The 26,019-nt window shown below is 31.2% G+C and overlaps 2 protein-coding genes across 7 annotated transcripts in view; both read right to left on the bottom strand.

Moving 5' to 3' along the window:
- LOC114127068 (PCI domain-containing protein 2) overlaps nt 1–26,019 on the bottom strand; it is a 564,778-nt gene that overhangs the window by 192,846 nt on the left and 345,913 nt on the right. The gene's annotated exons all lie outside the window — the stretch shown is intronic.
- Nucleotides 1–26,019, bottom strand: part of LOC114127072 (complexin) — a 193,334-nt gene that overhangs the window by 22,208 nt on the left and 145,107 nt on the right. For 5 of the 6 annotated variants that reach the window (XM_027991190.2, XM_050207461.1, XM_050207459.1 and 2 more), the window contains one exon: nt 7,647–7,810. In XM_027991190.2, the coding sequence (XP_027846991.1) occupies nt 7,647–7,810 (164 nt within the window). Of the gene's footprint in view, nt 1–7,646; nt 7,811–21,609; nt 21,730–26,019 lie in introns of those variants that run through there. The other variant, XM_027991191.2, reaches the window with a different exon arrangement.

Here is a 26,019-nt window from a genome sequence, read left to right as displayed (position 1 = left end):
CTCAAAAATCAGCTCTGCCGGTCCCTAAAACAACGTCTTGCCCATTCGTCTTGAACTCTAATCAATTTTGTACACAGATATCTATTATTTCAAGTTATTATCAGGATTGTTACTGATTTATAATAACCTAACTTAACTTTTACGTTGTATATTACATTGGCTGTCAGCCGTCAAACGCCTTTGTGCGTGCATTGGGAATTCTCTATGTGTATATCATATAATAAAAGAAATTTTTTTCATCCTTTTAGCGGCGCTGTGACAGGCGAGTAAGTGTGTAGTAGTGATTTTTATACTACACGTACACTAAATATAAGTACGCCTTAGCCGACCGGTCTCCGAAAACGGGACGTCACAGGTCTCGGAGGACGTCTTCGTGGCCGTCATTCGATTCCCAACGCGTCGCGTCGAATCTCTAGCGGCAAGTCTACTACATATTATATTATTGTATACGAGTCGTATCATATCGGAAACCGTCTTTCTGTTTTTCGTTGTATTTCACGATCCGTATACAATACTATTATGTGTTTGTATTTGTTTTCGTATTGGGTTCTTTCTTTCTGACCGTCGCAGAGAAATATTATTGCAATCCGGTAGATAAACAGATAGAGTAGATGAGAACATCAGACGATCCCGATGATACAACCTCTCCCGAACATGGTACGTCGTTGTTGATTAAGGAATTCGGGTCAACGAGTTATAATACACCGTTATCGCATCGACGTAATCTTTTACCCAACTGGCGTTTCCCAAGTGGCACGATCGAGTTTCGGAGCAAGAAAGGCAAATTTATGATGATTCAACACTCGGAGCAAATTCGTATTATGATAATCGGACTATAAACATTAAGAATTTATAGTACCATATTAATATACTTCATATTATTATCATACGTGTGTTGAAATTGTTATTATTATAATAGTGGTGGTTTAATGTATAGTATATGAAATGCACACAACAGATGATATTTTACGTGAAAATATTTACACAAATATAATATAAACTGTATATTGTTGCAATAAAAATATTCTCTTACGATAATGTGGTCGTAATGATATTATATAACTATATATAGGTATATCGTTCAAAAGTGTGAGAGAACTAAAACGCAACATCTATGTATATAATAATGTAACTTAAATAACTGTAATTTGATAGTTTATGGTTTTAAAATATTAAACTGAAATGGAAGTTTAAAAGACACTTTAAACGAGAACATACATGGCTTAAAAATGTAAATTTATGATATTTTTAGTATGGAAAAAAGCAACGGGACTTAATACGTATTTTAAGGTAGGTTTAATAACAAAATCATTTATTTTTATGTTTACGGAAAAAATATGTTTAAAACTAAAATTCATAATTTAACAGCATTAAATGAAATGGAAAGAACGGATACTCTCATTAAATTAAATGCATGTACATTTATATAGGTATATATATTCGAAAAGTTCAAAGTTTTAATTTAAAATATAGAAACTTTATTTCGCTCTGAAAACGCACGAACTATGGACGTACAGAATTGTTTATGTGAATTTACATTAAACAATTACTCTGGGAACGGATACGAAGTAATTTGTTTAATTATCCGAGTCGATAGTCGATTAGGTATACATTTTTCATTTTAGGTTGGTTAAACTCTTACGGAAAACGATTTTGTAGAACTGTGCGATTTTTTTTACTCAATAGCGTATACATTTTAAACAAAAATAAAACCACCAGATAGTCGCAATGTAGATAGCAATAAAAAATGTATATATTATTATTGTTGTGCTTTCTATACATAATATATCGACACTCTGTGAGCATAATATTACTTATAAATTTAATTGCATTATATATATGTAAATGTAGAAACAGAGGATTTTGGCGTTATATTATTCCAAGTTGCTCGCCAAAAGTTGACTGTCGTTTTCGCGTGCATTGGCATCCGGCCATATTGTTATAGACGTTTATATCCAATGCGGTGTCGCGGCCATTCCGACCCACTGACGTGATATCATAATAAGCATCAGTTATGGAAGGGGGTCACTTAAATGTTAGCGATGGAGTTTGGCGGTATCTATAGGCTTTGTCGGATAGCGGTGAAATCACGTATTTGTTATCGCGAATTCAATATAATAGAAGTTTATTGGTATTATAATGTGTACGCACTACGTCTGATCTATATCAACACCGAAATTATCTAACCATTGTACCAAAAGTTCAAAAGACAAACCGTTAAAACGCTGCTGTCATATTATAATATTATATTCTAAACCATGGTCCACTAACCCGTTTCACTAATATAGACTGACGATAGAAACTAATATTGAACATTAATGGTGTTGGTATTTCAAATGGGTGGAAAATGCGTCGATTCGGACGTGTTTTGTCCGACACACGGTTTAATTTTCTCGTAGACGGGAATTCTCGTAAGAATAGACCTATTCGGTGGGTCGGTACAACATTATGACATACTTTAAGAGCAGTTGATCTTATGACGTACGTAATTTATAATTTTTATCTCTATATTATATTAATAAGACCGTGCTATTTATTTAAAATGAAATCTAATATTAATGTTGTAAATACTACATAATCGGTGTAAATTAATGTTAAGAAAAAAATAAAATTTAAATTGATGATTAATGTGGTTTTCGTCCATAAAGAAATTCTTCCGTATTAAGATAGGTATTTTGAAAAAATTAAAAATTTACACCCACCCTGTCAGCCTAACTTTGATCGAGCTTCAGAGCGCTACTGCCTACTGTAGGGTTGGGTGATGCGTACAACATTATTATAAATCTATATGAGCCAATGAACATATTATATGCGACCATTATTTGTCGCCTACACGGCCAAGTAAACATGCGCATATTACAATATTATACAGCCAGTGTGTTGGTATAAACGTGTGTACGGCAACGCGGCTTTATAGTATTATTATATATCATTGTACAATTTACGATATAATAATATATAATAACGTCGGGGCTCCCAAAATATACATAGCTTTGCAAATTTAGGGAACCGACGACATGAACATGCGCGTGCGTGCATCAGCAAGTTGTGTTCGGTTTGTGTATATGTGTGGGGTGTTTGTGTACACAGGACGGTACAATCGAGCTCACCAAAAGTTGTTATCTCGTTTACGTATCCCGTGAGGCCGTACACGAGCTGACCCTCGTTTATCATAACTATTTATTATTATTACTATTATTACTATTATTATTATTATTATTATTATTATTACTGTATGTATAATATGTGATATTATTAGGCTTCGTACTGACGCGTTTAAACAGATTGCGGCCACCTCGACGGGGCGCACAACGGTCCTCTCGTAAGCAATTACTTTCGCGTGTGCACGTAGTCTGTATGTATAAATGACATCACATGTATATAATAATATTATATAGTCATAAGTTAAACAGCACTTGTCAAAATCACATTTGACAAATAATATAATTTATCATCTATATAGCATTAATTTGTAAATACCATAGGTATCCAATACTTAGAAACAATAACTTTATTTTATTAGAGTATTGATTTTTTATTTTTAAATAAATCGAAATTTAAAAATAAAATATTTTCAAAATATAACAGCAATACCTATAAATGCAATTGTAGGGTAATAAACGTTTATCGATTAATAAAATAGTATGAACCGACAATAACGTACTAACGTATAATTTTTGTTCATACGTAATAACTAAATTTCATACATAGTGGTTTAGTGTGAAAATGATTTGTGCCGCGGGGTTAATGAACTTATATGATTAGTGACCGTTGAAGCCATATACGAATATGTGGTAAATAGCTGGGAATTCTGGGAGTAGCAGGATGTTATGTTAGATTCATGTTTTACGAATTGCTATAGTCACTATGAATCTTTGACATTAACTTATACTTAATCATAGTCATAAGGTTTCTTATAGTTCCACTGTTTTTAATATAAAACCCGAAAGTCAAAACAACATCCAACTATGTAATGAATATTGTAAGTAAAATAATTAAAAATGTTTGATTTTCCAAAAAAAAATATAACTTTTAAAAGCTTTCTATGTATATATTCGTATTTATTCTAAACACGGTATAATTACATGATAATAGTTTAATTGACATTTACTTAGATATGAAGTTTTTATTTCAGCAGTTTAAAATATGATTAAATTGGATGATATTAAGGCCAATTTATTCAACATTAAAAATTGGCCTATAATATTTTATTTTCAATAAACGGGATATCAAGTATAAAAAATGAACACCAAATTATATCCATAAATAACTGTTCGTTTAGAACAAAAACTTTTTATATTATGTCCCAAACAAGATAATTATAAGTAACTAGATATTTTCTTTGGTAACCTTAATCAAATGTTGGGTGTTAATATTAACTCCATATCAAAATAATAATAAACTTAAAACATCACGATGGAAAACATTAATTTGAAATTACAAATATAATAAAAGAAAATAAACAGCGGTAATACACCATAATGAAGTTTAACTTGAAACAAATTACAATACATTAGTATACAATTTTTGTGTTATTTGTATTATATATACAATTAAAAAAACTTAATCCACCATGAGTAATAATAATACTATTAAAAAATATTACATTAATTAATTTCAGTTTTAATTATATTTATCAAATCATAAAAAAAAGAAAAATTAATTAAAAAATATAGTTTAGCTGAAATCAATTAAGTGCAAAAATTAAAATTAAAACATAACGTCGTTTTACATTAATTGACAAAATAATAATACATTAAATAATGTATTTTTCGTAAAAGTTCAACGAAATAATTTACTGAGTATAAAGAAATTTATTAAAATGTCTGTAAAAATGAATTAAAATTAAAATAGAGATATTCGGTTGTTATGATTATGCATAACCGATTTGTAATAGAATTTTCATTCAATGAATTATAATAATAGTTTAAATAGCAGTACCTACACTTTACAGTTTTGAATTTATTATTACAAAAAATTTAAAAAAAAAAATAGAAAAGTTAGATTTCATATACCCACTTTTAAAAGTGCACAAGTATGTCTTGCACTAATGTCTGATGTGTACAATTTTTGGAGAAGACCAGAGAGAGATAATTATGGAAAGAATGTAGTCAACTAAAACTGTGGTGAATAATACAACATCATAATATTTTATGAGAAGGAGAATGGCCGCCGAAGTTGTATATAACTTTAAAATAAAATAACGCCAGGGAAGAAAAAGTTTTTTTTTTGCATCACGTGCACCTATTGTTGTGGACAATAAGGCCGATGGCCAGCGGGCTACAGAATAAACTGCGTTATTATACAATAAACGCACAATACAATAATCTTAGGAGCTATATACAAGTAATGTGACAATTTCGCACTGCTAAGACACTCATTTTCGAGACGAAATATTATCATTGTTATCTATATAATTACCTATTATAACGTTTAATTTACAACGCTACTGAGGAATATTATTACAACGGACACCGGATAGTATATAACATTGTTATCTTTACACCGGTCGAAAGCCGGAGGTAGGAAAAGAATATATCACAAAATTGAACTACTGAATAGTTGATACTAAAGTGTCATATGCTAAAAAGAAAAAAAGGGTTGTACGAATCAGACACCGTCACGAAGTATTTATTATTATTTTTTATAACTGTGCGTGTCCAGGATTTATATGAAAGTATGTAAGTACTATTTTTGTGTATATATTTAACATGATGCAGATTAAAAAACTAATTATTACCTAGATCGTGTTTAATGTTATACGACAACTAAAAATATGTTCATTGCATATTTCTGCATAAAAGTTGCATATTTTATACCTACAAGCATAAAAAAAAATGGTATAAATATATTAAGAACTTTTCAAAGTATTATAAGACTTAACATTATTACAACCACAGAAGTTTTAAGTTTTAAAATATAGATACCCATTCTATAATATCGTGTTTGTTGATTATTAATTTAGAAGTTATAACAATTTGTTTAAACATTGTTAAAGCTTAATATTATATTATATAATATAAAATTATACTTAATTCATAATAGTTTGCAATATTAAATCATATTTTTAGTTAAATATTAGTATTAATAATAATTCCATAGACATAATTGTAAAAAAAAATTATAACTCACTACTCATAATAAATCAATTTCTTAAAAAAATACAAATATATTATAGTAAGTTTATTGTTTTTAAATTTTTATTCATTATCATAGTACTATTTTATTTTTTTTTTGTATATTTTATAATGTTATTTGCATTTATTTTACCTACTTTATGTATAAATATGTTCATATAGTTTGTGATGTTTTTAGCATATAATTTCTGACCCTAATTATAACAATAGTTGTATTATCTCACATAAGATATTATGTGAGCGGATGTACACTAATAATGGTGACGGTTGTAAAAATCTCGAAATGTGATGCGACAATCAGTGAACTCTAGTGCACGACAAACTCAATTAAAACTTTGGAGAGTAATAGTTTCGTCGTATATTATTGTATTACGTACAATATATATATACCTAATATAAAAGTATAAGTATAACGTAATTGGTGCGTTGGAATGGTATAGAGATAAAACCAAGTTATTCAAATCGTTGGGACAATAAAAGCTCGCTGTGGATTATAATTAGTTTTTTCCCTCTCCCCAAACCCAAACCTCTAAATCACGAAACGATAAAAAAAAGTTTAAATATATTATATTTGTATATAAGGACGTCGAGATGTGAAGTCTGTTTTTTGTTTTCAGAGATAAATTCACACAAAAAATGAACGGCTTAAAAACGAGTATGTAAAATGAGTGCTTTTTTTCTCAACCCAATGGAAGTTTATTAGGTGTGACACAAATAAAAAAAAATGTTTGTTGAACTTGACGTTTGAGATAAAATCATTAATAATTATTATTCAGATTCTAAAAATCGTAAAAAACTCATGACAGAACTGACGAATAAGATTATATTTTACGCGAGAACATGAAAAATACGAAAAAATATATAAAAATTGCAAAATTATAATTTAAACAGATAATTACAGAATTACAAAATAGTTAAACGTGTTAAAAGTTTAAATAAATATATTTTGAATTTTCCACAATATTTTATAAGTTCTATAGAAAAATATTTATTGAGTATCTAAGAATAAAACGAAACACAAGCATCACCCTTTCGACGTAATAGTTAAGCTTAATCGAGTGTTACCATAGGTATTATTATTTTATAATAAAATGAGCAGTACGATACTGAAATGAACAATTTGAAATGTATTTTATTTATATGTACGTACGGTCTTCATGTTTTCTATGACAATTATTATTTTGTGAGTAATGCACATTCGAGTTGATTATCTTAACTGAGATGGGCGTTATTTCGGTATTGTCATCATTGTTGTTCTAGATTTTATTATTATTGTGTTATTATCTGAATGGTATGGTGTACAAAAAAATAAAAGGAGGGGAAAAACCTACCTACTGCTGTCAAACCTTCCAAGTTACGTTCACCCGTCTTAGCGGCGACGGTAGCGCTACAGCCAGGCCGCCGTAGGTCAGAGGATAATTTTATAGCAGTATCACTCTCCAGCGCCCCAATACCCACCAAACTTAATATAAATTTATATATATAGATAGTTTAACGTCATTATTTTACCTTATCTCGGATTTCTTGTCTCATTTTCTCCCGTTCCTCTTCCATCTTGCGGTGTTTCTCTTTGCGTCTTTCCTCGGCCTCCCGGATTGCCTCCAACCGTTCCCTCTCAGCTTCTGCGTTTTTCTCTTTGTCCTCAGCCGATTCACCGCCATCGCCCACTGCCCCTGTAAAATAAAAAATAAAAAATAAATAGGTTTTTTTCGTGATTACCGGATGTTCGCTACAAAAATAAATATATAATAACAATATTATTACCATAACGCAAGATTGGCGACGTCAAGGAATATAATAAGACGTGCCATACATTTTATTGTATACGATAATATGATTTTTTTATTCGTCTATCTGACAAAAATATAATCAAGTTAACTACGACGAGTCATTCAATATATTATAATGTTATGCGATTCCAAACCTTGCTGTGTTGCCACAAATAATGTTGCCAACTTATTCACAAATCTTTAAATTGCTGAAGGTGACTATTGTTTCGAAGTATCGTTACGGGTATATTGTTAATGAATATAAGTTTATGGGAGCAGCTAATAATCAATTTTATTTTATTTTTTTTTAATTACTTTATACAAAACATAATACTTTAAGCCTTCGATTCCGATTAATCGCAGGCGTATATATAAAATACATAATGAAACAAACGAACCAGATGAATTTGATTAATTTACTATAATGTTATGAAAAGTTTTATGCCAGCGACGTGTACAATATTTTAATTAGTAACTTCAATTCAAAGGCTAGAATTTATTTATTTTTTGTTTAGATATATACGGAACTTTTAATTTATTTTAAATATATACAAACAATCAAGTGTACATAATATTATGTCATATTATATTATACAACAAAATACACGGAGAAAAAAATCATTGCAATGTTTGTCGAGGAATTATTCAAATCTCTTATACCACAAACAACTTTTTTGAATCCAAAAAACAGTAGTATTTTGCTTAAGCCATAAAAAAACTTAATTTAGAATTTTAATATTTATACAATTAATTACAACGTGAAAAAAGCACGAACACGAAAAACAAACAATTGGTTTTATCGTTTTTTATGATCGAACACTAAATACAAAATAACAACCTATTTGGTCACATTCAATGCATGTATCTACCTCGTACGTAAGATAAATATTTTTTTAAATAAATTTCGATAGTTTAATGTGTCGATACGGCGTTTTAGATAGGTGATTTTGCTACACCACTGTCGTAAGAGCGTTTATCTACAATCATAATCAGTTAAGCGTTTACATTGTAGCTTTATAGTTTGTTAAAACTAAAAATACATCAATAACTACATTTTAATATTAAATTATTGAAACCATAAATGCGTTTATTATATTAATATTTAGTAGATATTGTTAGCACTTCCATAGCGACTGAATTAAATTTGACGATCCAGCCTAATCTGCGCATACCGGTATATTTGATCGAACGAATGCTGTACAACTAAACCTAGGTGCAGTACTTAAATACAATTAAATCAGTTAAACGCCAAAATGGGTTTAATTCCATCGCAGTATTGCAGTTCAGACGTTTTCTGCTAGTTTACGCGTAAAGTTTATTATTTGATTGATATCAAGAAACGGCTACGTCAGCACGTTTCTGTATTTACGGAATTCAATTTGTGGCTACGTAATTCGACGGAACCGTTTTAGTGTATGAACAGCGGTGGTATTGTTGTCATGGATTGCGCCACATGAGTATACATTATATCAAAATTAACGCTCATATCCTAAAACCATAATAATTCATGATTGGTTTTGAGCTTCTGGGATTTATAATAATGATTTTGTATTACGATTCCGACCAGGATTAAATTTAATATACATGTTTGCGTACAAGTATAATATAATATTATGTACATTAAAGAGGAAAAATTGTATGCACTTGGATAGACATTTGTAAGGCATATTTTATTTTGTTTTTAATTTTACCAAAAACGAGTATTTGCTTGACACGTGGACAAAAAATAATGCGGTTTAAACTAAACCAACCAAATCGTCATTGAAACAATAACTACATTACATGGATGGTTTTATTTAATTCTATTAAACAGTAATATTATTTACATAGTTTATGTATCTGGCCATGAGATGACTAATTAGATGAGATGACACCTAATATAAGGGTTTCTTATGTAAATTTAAATTATTGGTTAATAGATTTGAATTTATTACGATATATTGCGATATATACTAGAGATTAGGGGTGGGTGGCACATTAATTGAACGCTACATGACAAAAATTATCGTAATTTTCTTATATAATTAATGTTTTTATTTAAAAAATAAACGTATATACATGGAATAAAAATATTTTAATTTTTGCGTGCCATGGATTTGCCATATTTGTTAAAAATACACCCTAAAACTATTAATTATATATTTGTGTATGGATATTTTATATGACGTACACACTGGTGCATGTAGTTCAGATACGATAAAATAATATGTGCGTCGAGTATGTTCAGAAAACATAAATCTCAATTTAATTGGGACGTCTCTACTTGTCGAGCTTATAGCCGCACACATATTCCGTGTACATGGGTCTTGGAGATAAGCTGTATAAATACTAAGACTAGTAAGTTTTGGGAATTTGTACGAAACAAAAATCCAATCATATGAGTATAATTGCGACTACAAGACTTACTTAAATCCGCCCTGACAACAATACGAGTAACATAAAATTTCCGAGAAATTATTGGTACTTAGTTTTGTGGTATATTCAGTAGTTTCCTTTCAAATTTCTTCACATGAATAAAGCATACATCCAGTTAAAATTAATAAACTATCTTAGTATTGTAGTTCTACGTTGCGTATATTTTAAAATTTATGACGTTTGTGGATCTAATGATTTAATTAATTGAACCGATCATCATTCAATTTCTGCTGAATTCCATCAACTATTGTAAAAATAAATGTAGCTACGTTATTCTGATGTTTAAAGAGTATTTTATTAGATTAAAAATATGTCGTCCGATATTAACACATTGGTTTTGAAAACGTAAATGTACGAATAAAATCGTACCGGTCCACTTTATTCTAGTCACCTGCTAAAAGTGTTCCAGTGAATTTCAATATAACGGTTGACTTTGTAAATAGTGCTCGATGACATAGCGATTTGCCTGAGGTCACATAAACTAATCTCCATTTCCTACGGTGTATACTTAAGATTTTTATTAGTGTTCGTGAACCTTATAGCTGTCGTAATTTCAAATCTCATTCAGAGCGGACGTGTACAAATCAGTGTCGGAAATATTTCGAGTTGGTTTGAAGTTACTTCCGGTACTCGGCAACAAGGTAATTTATCTCAGGCTTATGTTTATATTACTCAACAGCGATATTGGGTCTGCTATTCAACTTTGCAATTATTTACTTTTCACGGACGACCTTATAAATTATACTCAGAAATTTAAGCCACAGATAATATAATATAATGATGGTTTAATTTAATGTAATCCAATTTAGATACGCTTTGAAGCGAATAATTTTCAGTAATTAATATACATATAAATAAGTTTCGTATAATTAAATGTACAAATTGCTTTTAATCGTTTTAGATATGTTCATAATAATTTTAATTTTAATATTACGCATAGAATATATTTATTGAGTAAAATATAAGTTAGAAAATTCTGAGAATATCAATAGATTAATTATTACAAAATAGCCTATTTGTTTTTTTACTAACATTTTTTGACGTTTCACTTAAATTTAAATAATTATGAGCTATCTATAAAAGTCGAAATAATGCACGATTAATTTTGGAAAATACAACTAATATATTACTATAACTGATTTAATTTTGAAATTTATTTTTTTAGGACACAATTTAAGGATAATGACCAATTGACCAATGATAAATAAAAGACACAATGTATAAAAGATAGAAAATCACTGATATATAATATAATACTAACACAACATATTATAATACATATGTATATGACTAATATTAGGGGTCAGTAAATTTTTTAATCGTATTTGATTATGTTAGGTTTTTATTTATTTAGTTTATCTTTTGTGAAATTCTATAATAACAAATAAATAGAAGAATTAAAAAAATAGTTGAACGAAAATTAATATATAACTCTTGTAATATTGTCATTACAGAAATTGCTTACATGAAATATTTAAAAAAAAATGATAAAATTTCCTCGTACTTTGGTGTTATCTAGTACAATTAAACTTCTATTATATTTATAAAAATACGAAATCCCTGTGTTATTAAAATTTTTCGTGAATAAATTTCTCAACAGTGCACGAGACTGGTCCGGTTGTTTATAATCAATATATTTTTATGTAAGCTAAATAATTATGTAGCTTTAATTTTGTATAAATATCAAAAAAAGAATATAACTCAAATATAAGTGATTGGAGTAAATATTTTGTTTAGCAATTTAGTGATAGTATTAAATTTAATTTTACCTTAATTTATTTAAAATAAATATTAGGCTACCCAGAAACTAAATATTAAAAAAATATTACTTTAAAATATATTAAGCGTAGCGTAGTTTCATTTCCTCTCTCCATTCCTAAAGTTAATATATTTAAATATGTTAAAGTCGCAGTCGTCCTTCATACAGGCCACTGGCGCTTTAACGTTGTATTCACCTAATCACACGTCGGTTTTATATATAATAACGACTATAATAATGAGAGGAATAAACGATGAGACGGGTTGGATATAAAATGTCACGTATTCATGTGATTATCAAAAGATCGCCGTTGGCGATGAATGTTGTACTATGACTAAATTGAAACACTATATTCACGGGTCCGACAATAATGTTAAAAAAAAAAATCGAACGCGGAGAAGGCGTTTGAAAAACATCATAAATATATTTGTCCGTACGAGTAAAAACATCATTAACAACAACAAAGTTTCTAAGATATTGCTATATATACGGCGTCGTAAAGGAGGTCGGTGAAAATAACTGATCGTTTTGAGGTTTTGACCTAAATTTTAATGAAGCTACGGGGTTCGAGCACATTCATTATCGGGGTGGGACAGAATTCAACGAGAACGGGTGGATGCTGGGTGGTCGGAGGACTTCGTTATTTGCACAACGACGGAGGACCGGATGAGTAATCTGAACGATATATTTTGCATGTTACCGACGCACACTTTTGGCGTGTCGGAGAGGTGCGGTAATGGTGATGGTTGAGAGGCGGCGGTGCTGCTGCTGTCAAATTAAAAACCGTACAGTAAAGCTAAATTTCCATGCATCCGTCCACGTCACCGACGAGTATCAACCGAAGTGCCACTGTTGTCGGATTTGAATATTTACGAATCATTTTTCTACTACCATGATTGATTATCAACCATGGTTTGATTATTTGGGAACACGAATATTACATACATTTTATTATCAATATGACCTTTTCGAAACGACCATTCGAATATATTGCGATAAATGAGAAGTAAAACTTGTAGTAATTCTTTTGTGGCATTCAGAAATCAGAAATCATTATCCGAAACGACTTTGAAATATTATACTCTGCTATTAGTACCTCGCCGTAAAGAAATTTTATAATATTGTAGTACAAAAATGTTTTTTTTTCCCTGCACGTATAGAATAATTTATTCAATTTATTCATTCAATAATTTATAGTAAATCTCTGTTTTAAAGAGGGGCTGATGCGATTCAATTTAGTGTTTATTAATGACATTTTTTATAAAGGTTATTCGAATATACATTATAATACTTTAGTATTAAATAACCTAACTTAATAACCTTATGGTTTTACAAAGTGAGTGAAGAATGGAAAAAAAAATGGACCTTATATTTCTTGTCTCAATAAATATGATTTTCAGAAACGATTAATAGAAAACGGGTTTTCCTGATCAGTGGGTGTAGCATTCGAACGACAATATACCGTTTTATGGACCGGAAATTAATTTGTTAACAGACCGAACAGAGGAGATGATGGCTTCGGCAGTTATTTATATACACGGACTATAAGTTGAAACGCGTCGTTTCCGCCAACGGCTATACTGATTTAAATAAGTCGACCGTCGAGAGTCGATCAAAGGGATTTTTTCTTTTGTAGTTTGCACCCAGACTCGGTTCCGCTAGTATTGAGAGTAAAAAAAAGAATTATACTACAGAAAAATAATAAATTAAATGCATGACTATGAGTAATATCCATATAAATATTATTAAATTTAGATAAATATGAATACTACAAATAAAATTAAGCGAATACATATTATTGTTTGAAAGCGTTCAGCGTCAAACGATTTATTGCGATCGAAAATTATCTGCAATTTTAAACAACACAGCAGTGTAAAATGTTTTGTATATCTTTAAATCGCTATTTAAATATTTTAATCCATTTTAGGTAAGTTAACAACTCGGGGATCCATTTACAGCACTTTTATTTTTTATAGCTTTTCATTAGCAGTAAACTCGATAGGAATTGCCTGCTCATTTGAGTAAATATTTTCAAAAGGACATTAAATAAGCGAAATTACGTTTTTACGTCTTTCGTTTCCTCGGCATTGTGAAATACGAGTAAACAATACGCATTTGTCAATTCCGAAATTGCGAGTTTCCAGCCACCGCACGTCTTAGTTTTTGGGGCCATAAAACAAAATCCGTTATTTTTCGTATTTTCTGCAACGGTGTAATAGGCACCGTAGCGTAATTTAATCTAATTTATAGCAATACTTTTTTGTTCGACTAAAGCGTACGACTAAGACGACAATAACGTAAAATTAGACTTGAACGCCATTAAATTATATGATTATAATTTATATGTATGATAATACAACATAGATAGGGGTGACGATTAACAAATACAAATCTTGTCTATTTAAAAAAAAAAGTCGAAATTTATTCTGAAATCGTTGAAAATTTTTATATCGCTGTAAATGCTGAGTAATTGCCGTATTCTGTCTAAAAATATTACTCTTAGTCAAGTCAGTCTTAGTTGTACAAAATACAAAATGATATTCGAATATTATGAATGTATACGATGATATCGAAACGTAACGTTCTGTCCGATCAGATATTCCAGAGACGGTTTTCGACCGCCAGAAGTATGATTTCGATTTGGAAAATGGGGCTGAAACGAATGTATATGCTCCAAAGCCATTTTCGTTTTTTTTTTAGACACTAAGCCAATAACGTCCAGATGTTTTCCGCGCCCGTTTACGTAGCTATATCGCATGTAACGGCTGTTGTTCAACGAGGCCAACCGTAATACGGGTGTAATAATATATACGATGGACGTTAATTTTCTAGCCGTATCAATATTTGGGCGAAAAACTCCGGGCACGTAGAACGGACTGAGAGAAAAAACCCAAACCAAAAATAAAGCACCAAAAACATAATACAGGCGGGTCGTTCAAATCGTTTTCAACAAAATTGGTTTATAATGTTAAGAATATCACACACACACACACACACACACTAATATAACATTTAATGACAAACGGTTTAGTGACACCCTTCAGCATTTATATTTTTATCAGATCGAAAACGGACAACAATTGTGTGTGTACAGATTTATCCATTAAAACGCGGGCTACGTAATTATTAGTTGACGATATTAATTTTTAAAACATTGAAAAACATTCAAATTTTGATTAACCATATTCCAAAATTTTAAAAAACATGATCTGCATTATAATATTATTTAAAGTGCAAACCATATTGTATAGAAAATAATGAATCTAAGTATTTTTTTAAAATGCAACATAGATATCAAAAACAAAACACAAAAGCGAGTTCGCTTAGCGAAGAATCGTCTAGCTGTATACAAGATAATAATATAATCTATACACATTATTCTCGGTAAAGTACATCGCTTATCTATGGCATATGATATGATAACAATTCTGCATTAGCCAGTGAAGACAACGGGGCGTATCGGTCACGGATAATTTTCTAAAAACTTTTATTAAAAAATATCACAAAGGAATGAGGAACACACACAGCTCACTTTCAGCAGCATAACCAATATGATAAATATCGGTTTTATTGTACCGTTGTATACGTATTTATAATTTACAAACATACACATCATATAGGTAAGCATATCGTATCATGCTACAGTGTGCAACCGAAGTATTTTCAACTACGCGTTCACAAAAGACGAACTTTTGGCCAAGTTTTTGAAACAATAACCGTCGTCAGTTTGAAGCGCAGTAATGGCACGCAATCACTATGTGGTTGGAGTATAGAGTATGGGGAGATACAGTCGATTTGATCGTAATACATCGGATATGCGTAATATAATGCAATAACAGTTATAATGAAATTCTTACTGATGTTATTTTACTATGATAACTTCCGAAATAAAAAAAAGACCTGACGCCCGTTTAAATGATGGGGTTCGAGAGTGCTGGAAATCACGAGAAAATAAAATTTAGGTCACACCACCGTCGTGGATTCGTTTTCCTGTTGTCTCGTAGGAACACGTTGTTTATATTGTTATTGATAATATTTTTTTTTGAAAAATCACGATAAAATCATAGTAACACGGCGAGTTGAATAGGCAATTTAGTTACACCTCCGTGGTGATGGATACACAACGTTTATCACTCCACATCATTAAATTACGATACGAATGAATGAACACGAGTGATGTGAAGACGGCATATCAATATTGATACTATAACTGAAGTAACGATTGACTACAATTTTTTTACAATTGGTTGGTATAGGTATTATAGATTATAATTTTATTATTATTATTATATAGATTTGTAAACTACTTAATTTAATTTAATCAACCAACATGGGGTTATTTTGAAAAACGGTTTCAATATCTTGAATCTTATAAAAATAAAAAGTGGAAAAAAATTGGAATAACTGTTAATATGGTATATTTCGTGTTTTGTATACCATATCGTTTCGATCCTATATGACTTAAAATCTCTATAATAGTTTACATTAACAGTAAATGCTTTAAATTATATAAAAAGTAGTACACTTACATAGTTTGATAAATAAAATCACCTTGTTGAAGAATTATTAGCCTCGTATTGAAAATAAAGTTGGTAAAAGTCTTTATCACAATAAGTTATCATATATAATAATAAAGATGGAGATGACGAAAAGTCTGGTGAGAACAACAATACATAGAAAGTTTCAGGAAACTGGATAAGGTTAGACAAGTTACGAGTTTTCCGATTGGCTCTAGGAAAAACACGGCCAAGAACTTACAGCCGTCAGCAAAACTCAAGTGGGTACCTATCGTTGTTGCGAGAGAAGGTCGTGAAAACTTTTATAATTCCCTCGCGAGTGTACAGCAAAATATTAATCCTGTATCGTATGGTAATATTATAATACGATGTTTCCTAGTATCGGTATGGATTGCAAAACAATCGGTTACAGTAAAATAATAGCTTGGCTCCAACTATAAATATATTATTATTATATTGCGTACGTGCTTGATTTGACGATAATTTTTATCATGGTCAGGGGGAGGGGAGGCATGCAAAAACACATATTTTATAGACTATTGTTTTTTGAATTTATGTTGTAGATGTTTATTAATTTTTGAGGCATATATTTTTTTTCTTTTAAAAATGTACACCGGACTTTTGGAAAAGGCTGAAAATTTCTCGTGGCAGTCGTTATCCTACTGACAATTTGTTATTAAGCTCATACCACAGAATTACGCGTAGTTAAAATAATATATTGCTGACAGACGCGTGAAAAATTCATGAAAAACCATCATATTAATGGTAACAACAATAACGCATAATGCCCCGTATATCATTATAATATTATATAATAATATTATAATTTATAGTGTTGTGTTATTTATATATACAGTGGTTCAGGCGCGGTATGTACGGCAATAATGCACCGGATGCATTTTCCGGAAATGTTTGGTCGCGCTTATTATTATTATCATCATCGTCGCATTCCAACGCGTACAACTGCAAACGCGAACGCCAAATAAAATACTTGCAAGAGCAATTTATGCGGCAAACCACGGCGGCTGCAGCAGAGCATAATATATATGTATAATAATATAGTCTGAATAAAACACGTACATACCACTACAACCTCGAGCGGTAAACTCAAGCGAGATCTCGCCCAACAACATGTTCCACGCTATACTCGAAGAATTCCGTCCAACTTTTTTTTTCCTCTCGGGGTATATTAAATTTTCCGTGACAAACTCGATAAAATTCTCGTCGAGTGGGCGATTCGCATAATTCAATGATGACAATGCTGATGCAAGTAATAAAAATAATAATAATTATTATTTTTTATTATTATTATTAATATTATTTCTGGCTTCTCCGAACCACGAAACGCACTTCACGTCAGACACAGGTGGGTCCAAGGATCTTTCCAAACAATTATTACAGTGCTATTGCCTAACCTAACTGGAAATACTGATTATATGTCTATAATAGGTAATGAACATTAAAACGAAAATTTAATTAAAACCGCCCCACTGGATCTTCATGAAAATTTAGGGGCGCATCTCATAGCTCATTTAAACTAAGGACGTTTGATGACGAGAGTCTGAAAATAAAATGATAAGGACAATACTGGTATGAGTTGAATAAAATAATATTATTTTGCCTTAACAGGTCCCGCACAAAAAAATAGCAGTTTTTAGCACATTGTTCCAAGATTTTTTTACGAGTTATTCTATCTTCCTAGAGGGGTAAATCACGAGGTTTATTTTTATAACGATACGATAGTGACAATAATACATTATAATATGATAAATAACACTAAGATAGTATGTATATCATTTCCAGTACACATAAAATATTAATTCATTGCTGGTTTCGGTGTCACGATATAATGACGAGTTCCAAGTATATCATACTATTATATGGATTTGATCATACATGACACGAATGTCAAGACCGACGATTTGGCGACGTCCAAATTAAACCAACGTATATTTGAGCGCATGCGAATAAAATGTCCCATTGAATGTTCACCGTGGGTTTTGTGGTATACGCATAATACGTAATCACGTGTCGCTGTTTCTATATACGTGTATAATGTATATATATATATATAATATTATGTATAGATGTCGACAAGAAAAAGAAAACTATTCGTCGTTGCAATATAATATAAAATTATATGAGTAAACACGAACAGCCATTACCTTATTTCGTTATATCTATACACTCTAGCTAGTTTATGTACCTTCGTACGACGTGAAATTTCCTTTGTAGTATTAGATTAGCTGAACTATATACTACTATAGACACAAAAATACTCAGAACAACATAAAATACCACAAGGTGAAGGAGTTATCGTTGTTGAATATTTTGTGTGTATGGTATAAAATAATATACTCTGCAAGGACTTTGCGTTTCCGCAGTTATCACGTATTTGTTCACGATATTTCAAGTTTTACTACAAAAACTCAGTGCGCACAATATCAAATTTGTGATATTATTTTCTCTACAGCTTTTCCCTGACAAGCATTAGTCCATTACGTACGCTCGAATGATTCTTCCAAATCCTCATTACGTGTCCAATGAACAATCGCGTGGTAGGAGCAACCAAAAGAGCGCCGCATAATAATAATAATAGCGTGCTCGGTCGGCTGTGAATTTCCGACGACGAATTAATTTCGCGACACGCTCGTATACGGCCCGCAAATTAATCCACAGAAAAGTATTTGCAAAAGAGCTTTGGCGACGAGTTCCGTTTATTCAATTTCACGATTCATCCGGCGAACGCGGCAGTGGTAGTAGATCCATTTCGATTAGTAAATTCAAAACGCTCTTGGGCTCATTGTCATCATCAATTTATTTTAAACAATTTCTCGGTTTTAATTTGAACTCTCACGAGTCGTCACCAGTTTGGAACAACACTCGACAACACCTCTACCCTCCAAAAGCAAAAAGATTATTCATATACATATTTTGGTACCACTAAATTTTAATAAATCTATAATATTAATTTACTTATATATTTTAAAGACATGAACTAAAAGTATTTTGGTATTACAAAATAATTGTATTTGCACAACATAATTACATTATTTTAAGATTTTCCGAAAATACAATTTTTCTAGTGAATTATATTTTTTGCCGGATTTGATCAAATTTAATTTCCATTATATTATGATAACAAAGATTATACAATTACCAGTAACAAGCGTGTTACACGGTGGAAATGAAAAAACATCCAGTTCTGTTCGTGATATTGGTGATTGAAATCTATGCGAATTAAAAGATTTTTAGTGTGACAAGATTTGGTATACATGACATTATTATAATATGGTTTGCGCTTATATATATATATATATATATATAATATACATACTTGTACAAGGTAGAGATATTTGATAATATTAAAGTTTATAAATTACGTCAAGACTCGGGTGGATGAAACGGGCTGTCGGAAGACGATATAGACGCATATTATTATAGTACGTATAACCCATCGATGACGTTATCGTCGATAAAACATACGCATTCCGGCTGATTTTTGAAAAATGTCTAAAATGTATTATATTATTATAATGGTTCATCGTCATCATGCTTGACATGCTTTTCACACGGGTATAAAAATAACGGAACTTCGAGAAATAACAGTATTGTTGATCAGGACGAAGATAACACGGTGCGTTTTAGTTTGTTGAACTCCACGCGATTTCGCATGAAAATATAAAATCATAGAGTAGAAATATCTGTTTGGTATAATAATCGAGATGCACGAGAGCAAAACGTTATAATATATAGTGACTTTTTTGTTAACGGTTGACGAAGTGTGCACGTGTGTGTGTGTGTTATTTCTATCTGGTATACAATTTTTGATATATATGACAGTGCGTTGAAACTTTTTGCTAAGCCTTCCCTGCTTGAAATGTGTCCTCTATTTAGCAAATGTATATAGTTATAATAATAATAATATAGTGTGAAGTGTTTTACACGCGTCAAATATATAACCACCGGTATTTATAATAACAAAAGAGAGCTTTTAATGTTTGCGTCGAAACTGTTCACGAAGACTAGAGTAAAGTAACGAAAAAAAAGTACGTGCTGCAAAGAGAAATGGACGGAGAAATAGAGTATAACTTTACGATAAAACCATTACGTTTAACTGCCGCACGTTTTCACAAGTGTAAAGAACAAAAAAAAAAAAAAAATGTTAAAAACGAAAAACTCTTTTGTCCTCCCCATTCTAACCCATCCTTTTTCCATACACACATACATGCATATAATACCAGTTAGCGAGGATGAAAATAAAAAAAGTAAAATAACACAGACTCCCAAGGTAATACTCGCGATACACGTGTGCATAAGTCGCACATATTATAATATAATATGTGCATACGTGTGTGTAAGGATAAAGTGTTGTTATGTGTGTGTATGTGCTATAGGCTATATCACGTGTGAGCAGTGTAAAACGGAAGTGTATGGGCTCGTAAAACAATGTAATGTTATACCTGGCGCTATTAATATTAATACTAGCACCGGCTACACCGCGCGTTATACTATATAGTACCTATAGTACAGTTGCATTAAAAGTTTAAACAAGCTGCAGTGTGCGTATATATTATTATGAAACAAGAACGTTTTGCCTGCATTGCGCGCTGTATGTTTAATGAATAGGTAGGTAATTCGGCCGCACTATTATATAGCCAGCTTACATAATACATTATACAATTTAATACTATTAGTCACCTATTAGAATTAATAATATTTAGTCACTATGTAAGAGAAAAGTGATAGGCGTTAGATAGCGCACGAAAGTCGTATCGAATACAAAGGTGAAACTATACGAGCTCACGTCAATCATCGTATACATACGACTTAAGACAGTAGGAGTAGGTCAATAAAATTCGTGATACGCTTATAAGTATAATTACAATTGGATGTTAAATAATCTAACTTGTGGGATGATAGCGCATGTGACTATTATAGGCATTTTGATTTCAAAGTAACAGAAACAAGACGCAAAATATATAAATATGATAATATTATAATAAACTAACCGGAATTGGCGACAGCTCTAATGGAAGAAGACGGCTGTAGAAACAGAGAAAGTACGCGTTTGATGGCTCTTAGAAAATTAAAAGACGACTCGATGGCCAGACCCGCGTGCACTGTGACGGTAGTTGCGATCGCACTGGAACTTATATACCGTTCGGGCAACCCCCACTCACCCCTGACACAACTCCTACCAAGAGGGCGATCAGCTGTCTCGTACGCCACCCTGTTTCTCGATTGCAGGGATGTACATTCAAGTCTAATGTTCGTCGTCTCACTTTCACTCTCTCACCCATGGACTGCCGTTTGTCGCATTCCGTTCCAACGACGTTCAAGAATTTTTCTAAATAAAACCGCAAAAACTCGTAAAATTTCTCTTCTCTTCCGCGTCTGCTGCAGCATTAAGCGCCGAAGCATTTTGTACATCGAAATCGCTTTTCGAAAATACTATTCACCCTCCACCGTACAAGCTTACTCACGTACATATATATAATTGTGCATTTTTCGTGCCAGCACGCACGGAGGTGTATTATTATATTGTGTTTATCGAACACAGTCGCGTTCGTCATGTGCCGCAGCGCGTTCTTACGCTAGTAACGATGAATAAAAAAAAAACGATCGAAAGGCCGAGTCGAGGTGAAAAAAAAACCATCAAAAGAAACGAGTTTCAAAAGCAAAAAAAAAAGTCGCATAAAAAAATGGTTCATTTCTTTTTCTTTTTTTCGCTAGGCCACCTCACAGTATTAACAATATCTACTATAATTTTCAATTTTATGACACAGTATTATATTAGTCCGACAAGATTAGTGACGTTAAAAATGTTCTCATACGAATGACTTATAGATCACATTTATTATTGCGAAGCGTAATAAATAAAAAATCGAAAATTTGTAATTCATCTATGTAGGTACCTAATCTTAATGACGTATACGATATTAAAAATAAACTAAAGAGCATAAGAATTTGGAACTAATATATCATTATTAAAATATTATGCATTTTAAGATACATTTATTATAGATTTTATCCCCAATAAAATATAGTCTATCAATGATTTTTTGGAAATTTTTACTGAGAATATATGAATATATGTATGTGTTTGTTAATGTGTGAATAAGTGTTGAATACTGTGTATCGGAGTTGTGGGTGTTTGGTGCGTGGGCGGTGGCGAGATCGGCCGTCAAGTTAATTTCACGTTATTAATAATAGCGCGTCGTGGACCAGTCAAAATCTGGCCAAATGTTCCGGACTGATCCGACGTCATAAATTATCAAAACTTATTAGACTATAATATATTACATATATAATATATATATAAATATATCATGATTGTGTGTATTAACACTGGCGGCAGGGATGTAAAATTATTAATATTCGATTATATTCTCCTTCTCCAAGCTGCCTCACTAAAATACCCGATCAACATTTTTGTCATGAGTACATTTGCCCTTTTAATATTAATAATATAATATACGTATCTCAACCACCACATTCCGCAAAGCATTGGATAGTTTTACCTCTTACCAAATTTTTCATTTTATTTCAGTACCATTAATAAAAAAAAAAGGAAACAGTTTCTGAATACTAGAAAGTTCACAAGTTCCTAGGTACTATATATTTATACACACACATACATATAAACCATTACTACAAAATCGCATTTCAGTAGTGTCCTTTTTTCCCACTTTTTCGCTAGTTCACTTATCGAATTTGCTGGTCAACAAAACTATGGACGGTAATTTATACTGTGGGCACCCTCAGTTGACCTCTAATCGTATTTATCCTAACCGGTAGGTTAGAATACATTATTTCCGCTCTCGAATCTGAATTTCGTTCTCTCGTCTCACCGCCGTCGTTAGCGCATCCAGGCAATCCCCGTAACACAATCCCTGAAAAGTGTTACGGGGATATTGAAACATCACTCGTCAGGGGCCGGATCTCCGGTACTTGACCAATGACAAAAAGCTCTTAATTTATCTAACTTTTACATAGACCTAGTACAACGGTGATGAATACATATTATTATTATTATTATTGTTATTATTATTTACATTATCACTATGATACTGAAACGCCACACTTATAATGATATACAGTATTGGTACACGTTCTCAAAAAACTATTCGATTACGCCCTGAAACGATAAATCACACAGAGAAAGAAAAAGGAATGCACCGTACGAATATACATGCATACGAACAGAAGTAATATAAAACGATTATATATGCACGGATAGAACGTTTTATTTTCAGGCGATTTAGCTTTATTGACGTTATTACATCGGCTCCGGGGAGGATTACGCGAGAAATATAGAGTATATATAGAAATGTTTTTATCTACTGCGCGAACAACATAACTATATATGATATTAATATATAACCCGCTCTTATTCAGTGCGTGCAATAGTGAATACATTTAAAACGGGAAACGGCAACAACAACGATATTATAATACGAATTATATAGTATATGAATAGTTCGGAACCTGTAAACGGATCCTCCGAACTGTTTCATCAAAATCGTATATAATACGATATGAAAAAATTCACCATTTCTGATCTCCAATAAAGCCTATGGCTTTATATAAGTATATGGTTAATATAATACGTTGTACGTGACACGTCCAGTTGACTCCATAAATATTGTAAAGTTTAAGATTTAAAATGTGTAGAACAAAATATGAGCAATGAGAATACAAGAAAAACGATCGACTGACGAGCAGTGTATACATAATACTGAACGATGTAAGTGTTCCCTATACAAAGTTAAAATAAAATAAAAGCAGGTAGTAATACTAAGTAGGTCATTTAACGAAATTACCCTAACCTAACCCGTATTGTGACACTCCGCTTAATATAAACAATATATTTTGACGTATGCACAAACACGTCTTGTAGTGGTGACTATAGTGACGAAAAAAAATTGATAAGAAAACCCTAATAACAGTATAATTTGTAATATTATTGACGAAACAGATGCATATGAAAAGCATAATATTCAATAATCATGAAAATTAAATAATATTTTCATGGTTATTATGATTTTTAATAAAAAAATGTATTATATATGAAAAAAAAATGTTTCATCATTAGTTAATAATACTTAATACGAATGGATTAGTTATATATATATAAAGAAATATATGAGTATATCATAAAATCTGAAAATAAGTGTAGGTAAACTAAATAACCATACTAAAGATTCGATTTTAATCCTTTAATTTTAGTTGATAATTTTTTTTTTTAATCTTTAAAAGGATAAAAGTATTGGCTACACAATAGAAGCTATGTAAATGTTATAAGTTATAAACGAGTAATATATTTTTTTTTACATAAGTTAAAACTGAGATAATTGAATTTATTAATAACGATTTTATAGGTTTCATACGTTCCAATTGTGATAAAAAATATTTTCAATATTGAAGTTATTCAAAAGGCTTCCAGGTTGGACTAGAGTTTTGGTTGATAACTTAAATTAGTTCAATAATTTTTAATTATTATTAATATAGATATCAATTTGTATGATAATTAAATGATACGCGGTCAGGAACAGAGTTTTAAATACGTTTGCAGTAAGGTTTTTATTTTTTAGATGGTGAAAACAATAAAGGGAAAGCACACGATTTGTTAAAAATACACAATATTTATTTTTTTTTTATATACTTTACAAGAACAAATAGAAACGATTTTAGTAGATATTAGTTTTGAAAGAGTATGAAAAATCGAGTGAATGTCTAGGCGATGACGCTTAACAATATATAAACAGTTTTAGCTTTAAGACGTTTACGAAAAGGCTATTTACGTACGTAGGGTGTGGATTCTAGTTTCCTTCATGCCTTCACTAAGCTTTTGTTATATTAACCGAATTTGAAACGGGACTTCAGAACACACCCTGATCCAGCGAAACTCTACAAATGCCAATAATTGCCGACTGAACTTTTAATGGCGTTTAATTGCGTTCCCCGGAATTCAGATTTAATCGCAAATCATACCAATATAATATATATATATATATATATATATATATATATATATATCGATTCGCAGCACTACATTAGGTAAATATATATACGTACTTATACTATAGGTATGACCTGTACGGGAAACTATTCCCGCTAATACAGAATTGAACGTTTGTATTGTAATAATAATTGTATTCACCAGACCAGAGTTATTGGCGTCAACGTAGGTACTAAATACGTAATACGCGCATATATACGTTTTATACATATAATATACCTGTACATACCACAGTATGTATACACGTTGTATTATAACGATAATATGCTCGTGGAGTGTGCCGAGTGTGTGCGTGTACGGCACAGTCAGTTGTCGGTAAATGGTTTCGGCTCGTCGTCCATTAAGCCAAATCGATAAGTTGGATAACGTTCAAAAGGGTCCGTCGGCGTACACACAC

This window comes from Aphis gossypii, chromosome 1 (genome assembly GCF_020184175.1).
Source record: "Aphis gossypii isolate Hap1 chromosome 1, ASM2018417v2, whole genome shotgun sequence".
Lineage (NCBI taxonomy): Eukaryota > Metazoa > Arthropoda > Insecta > Hemiptera > Aphididae > Aphis > Aphis gossypii.
The sequence above is the reverse complement of the archived record's forward strand: the minus strand, read 5'-3'. Positions and strand labels throughout refer to the sequence as shown.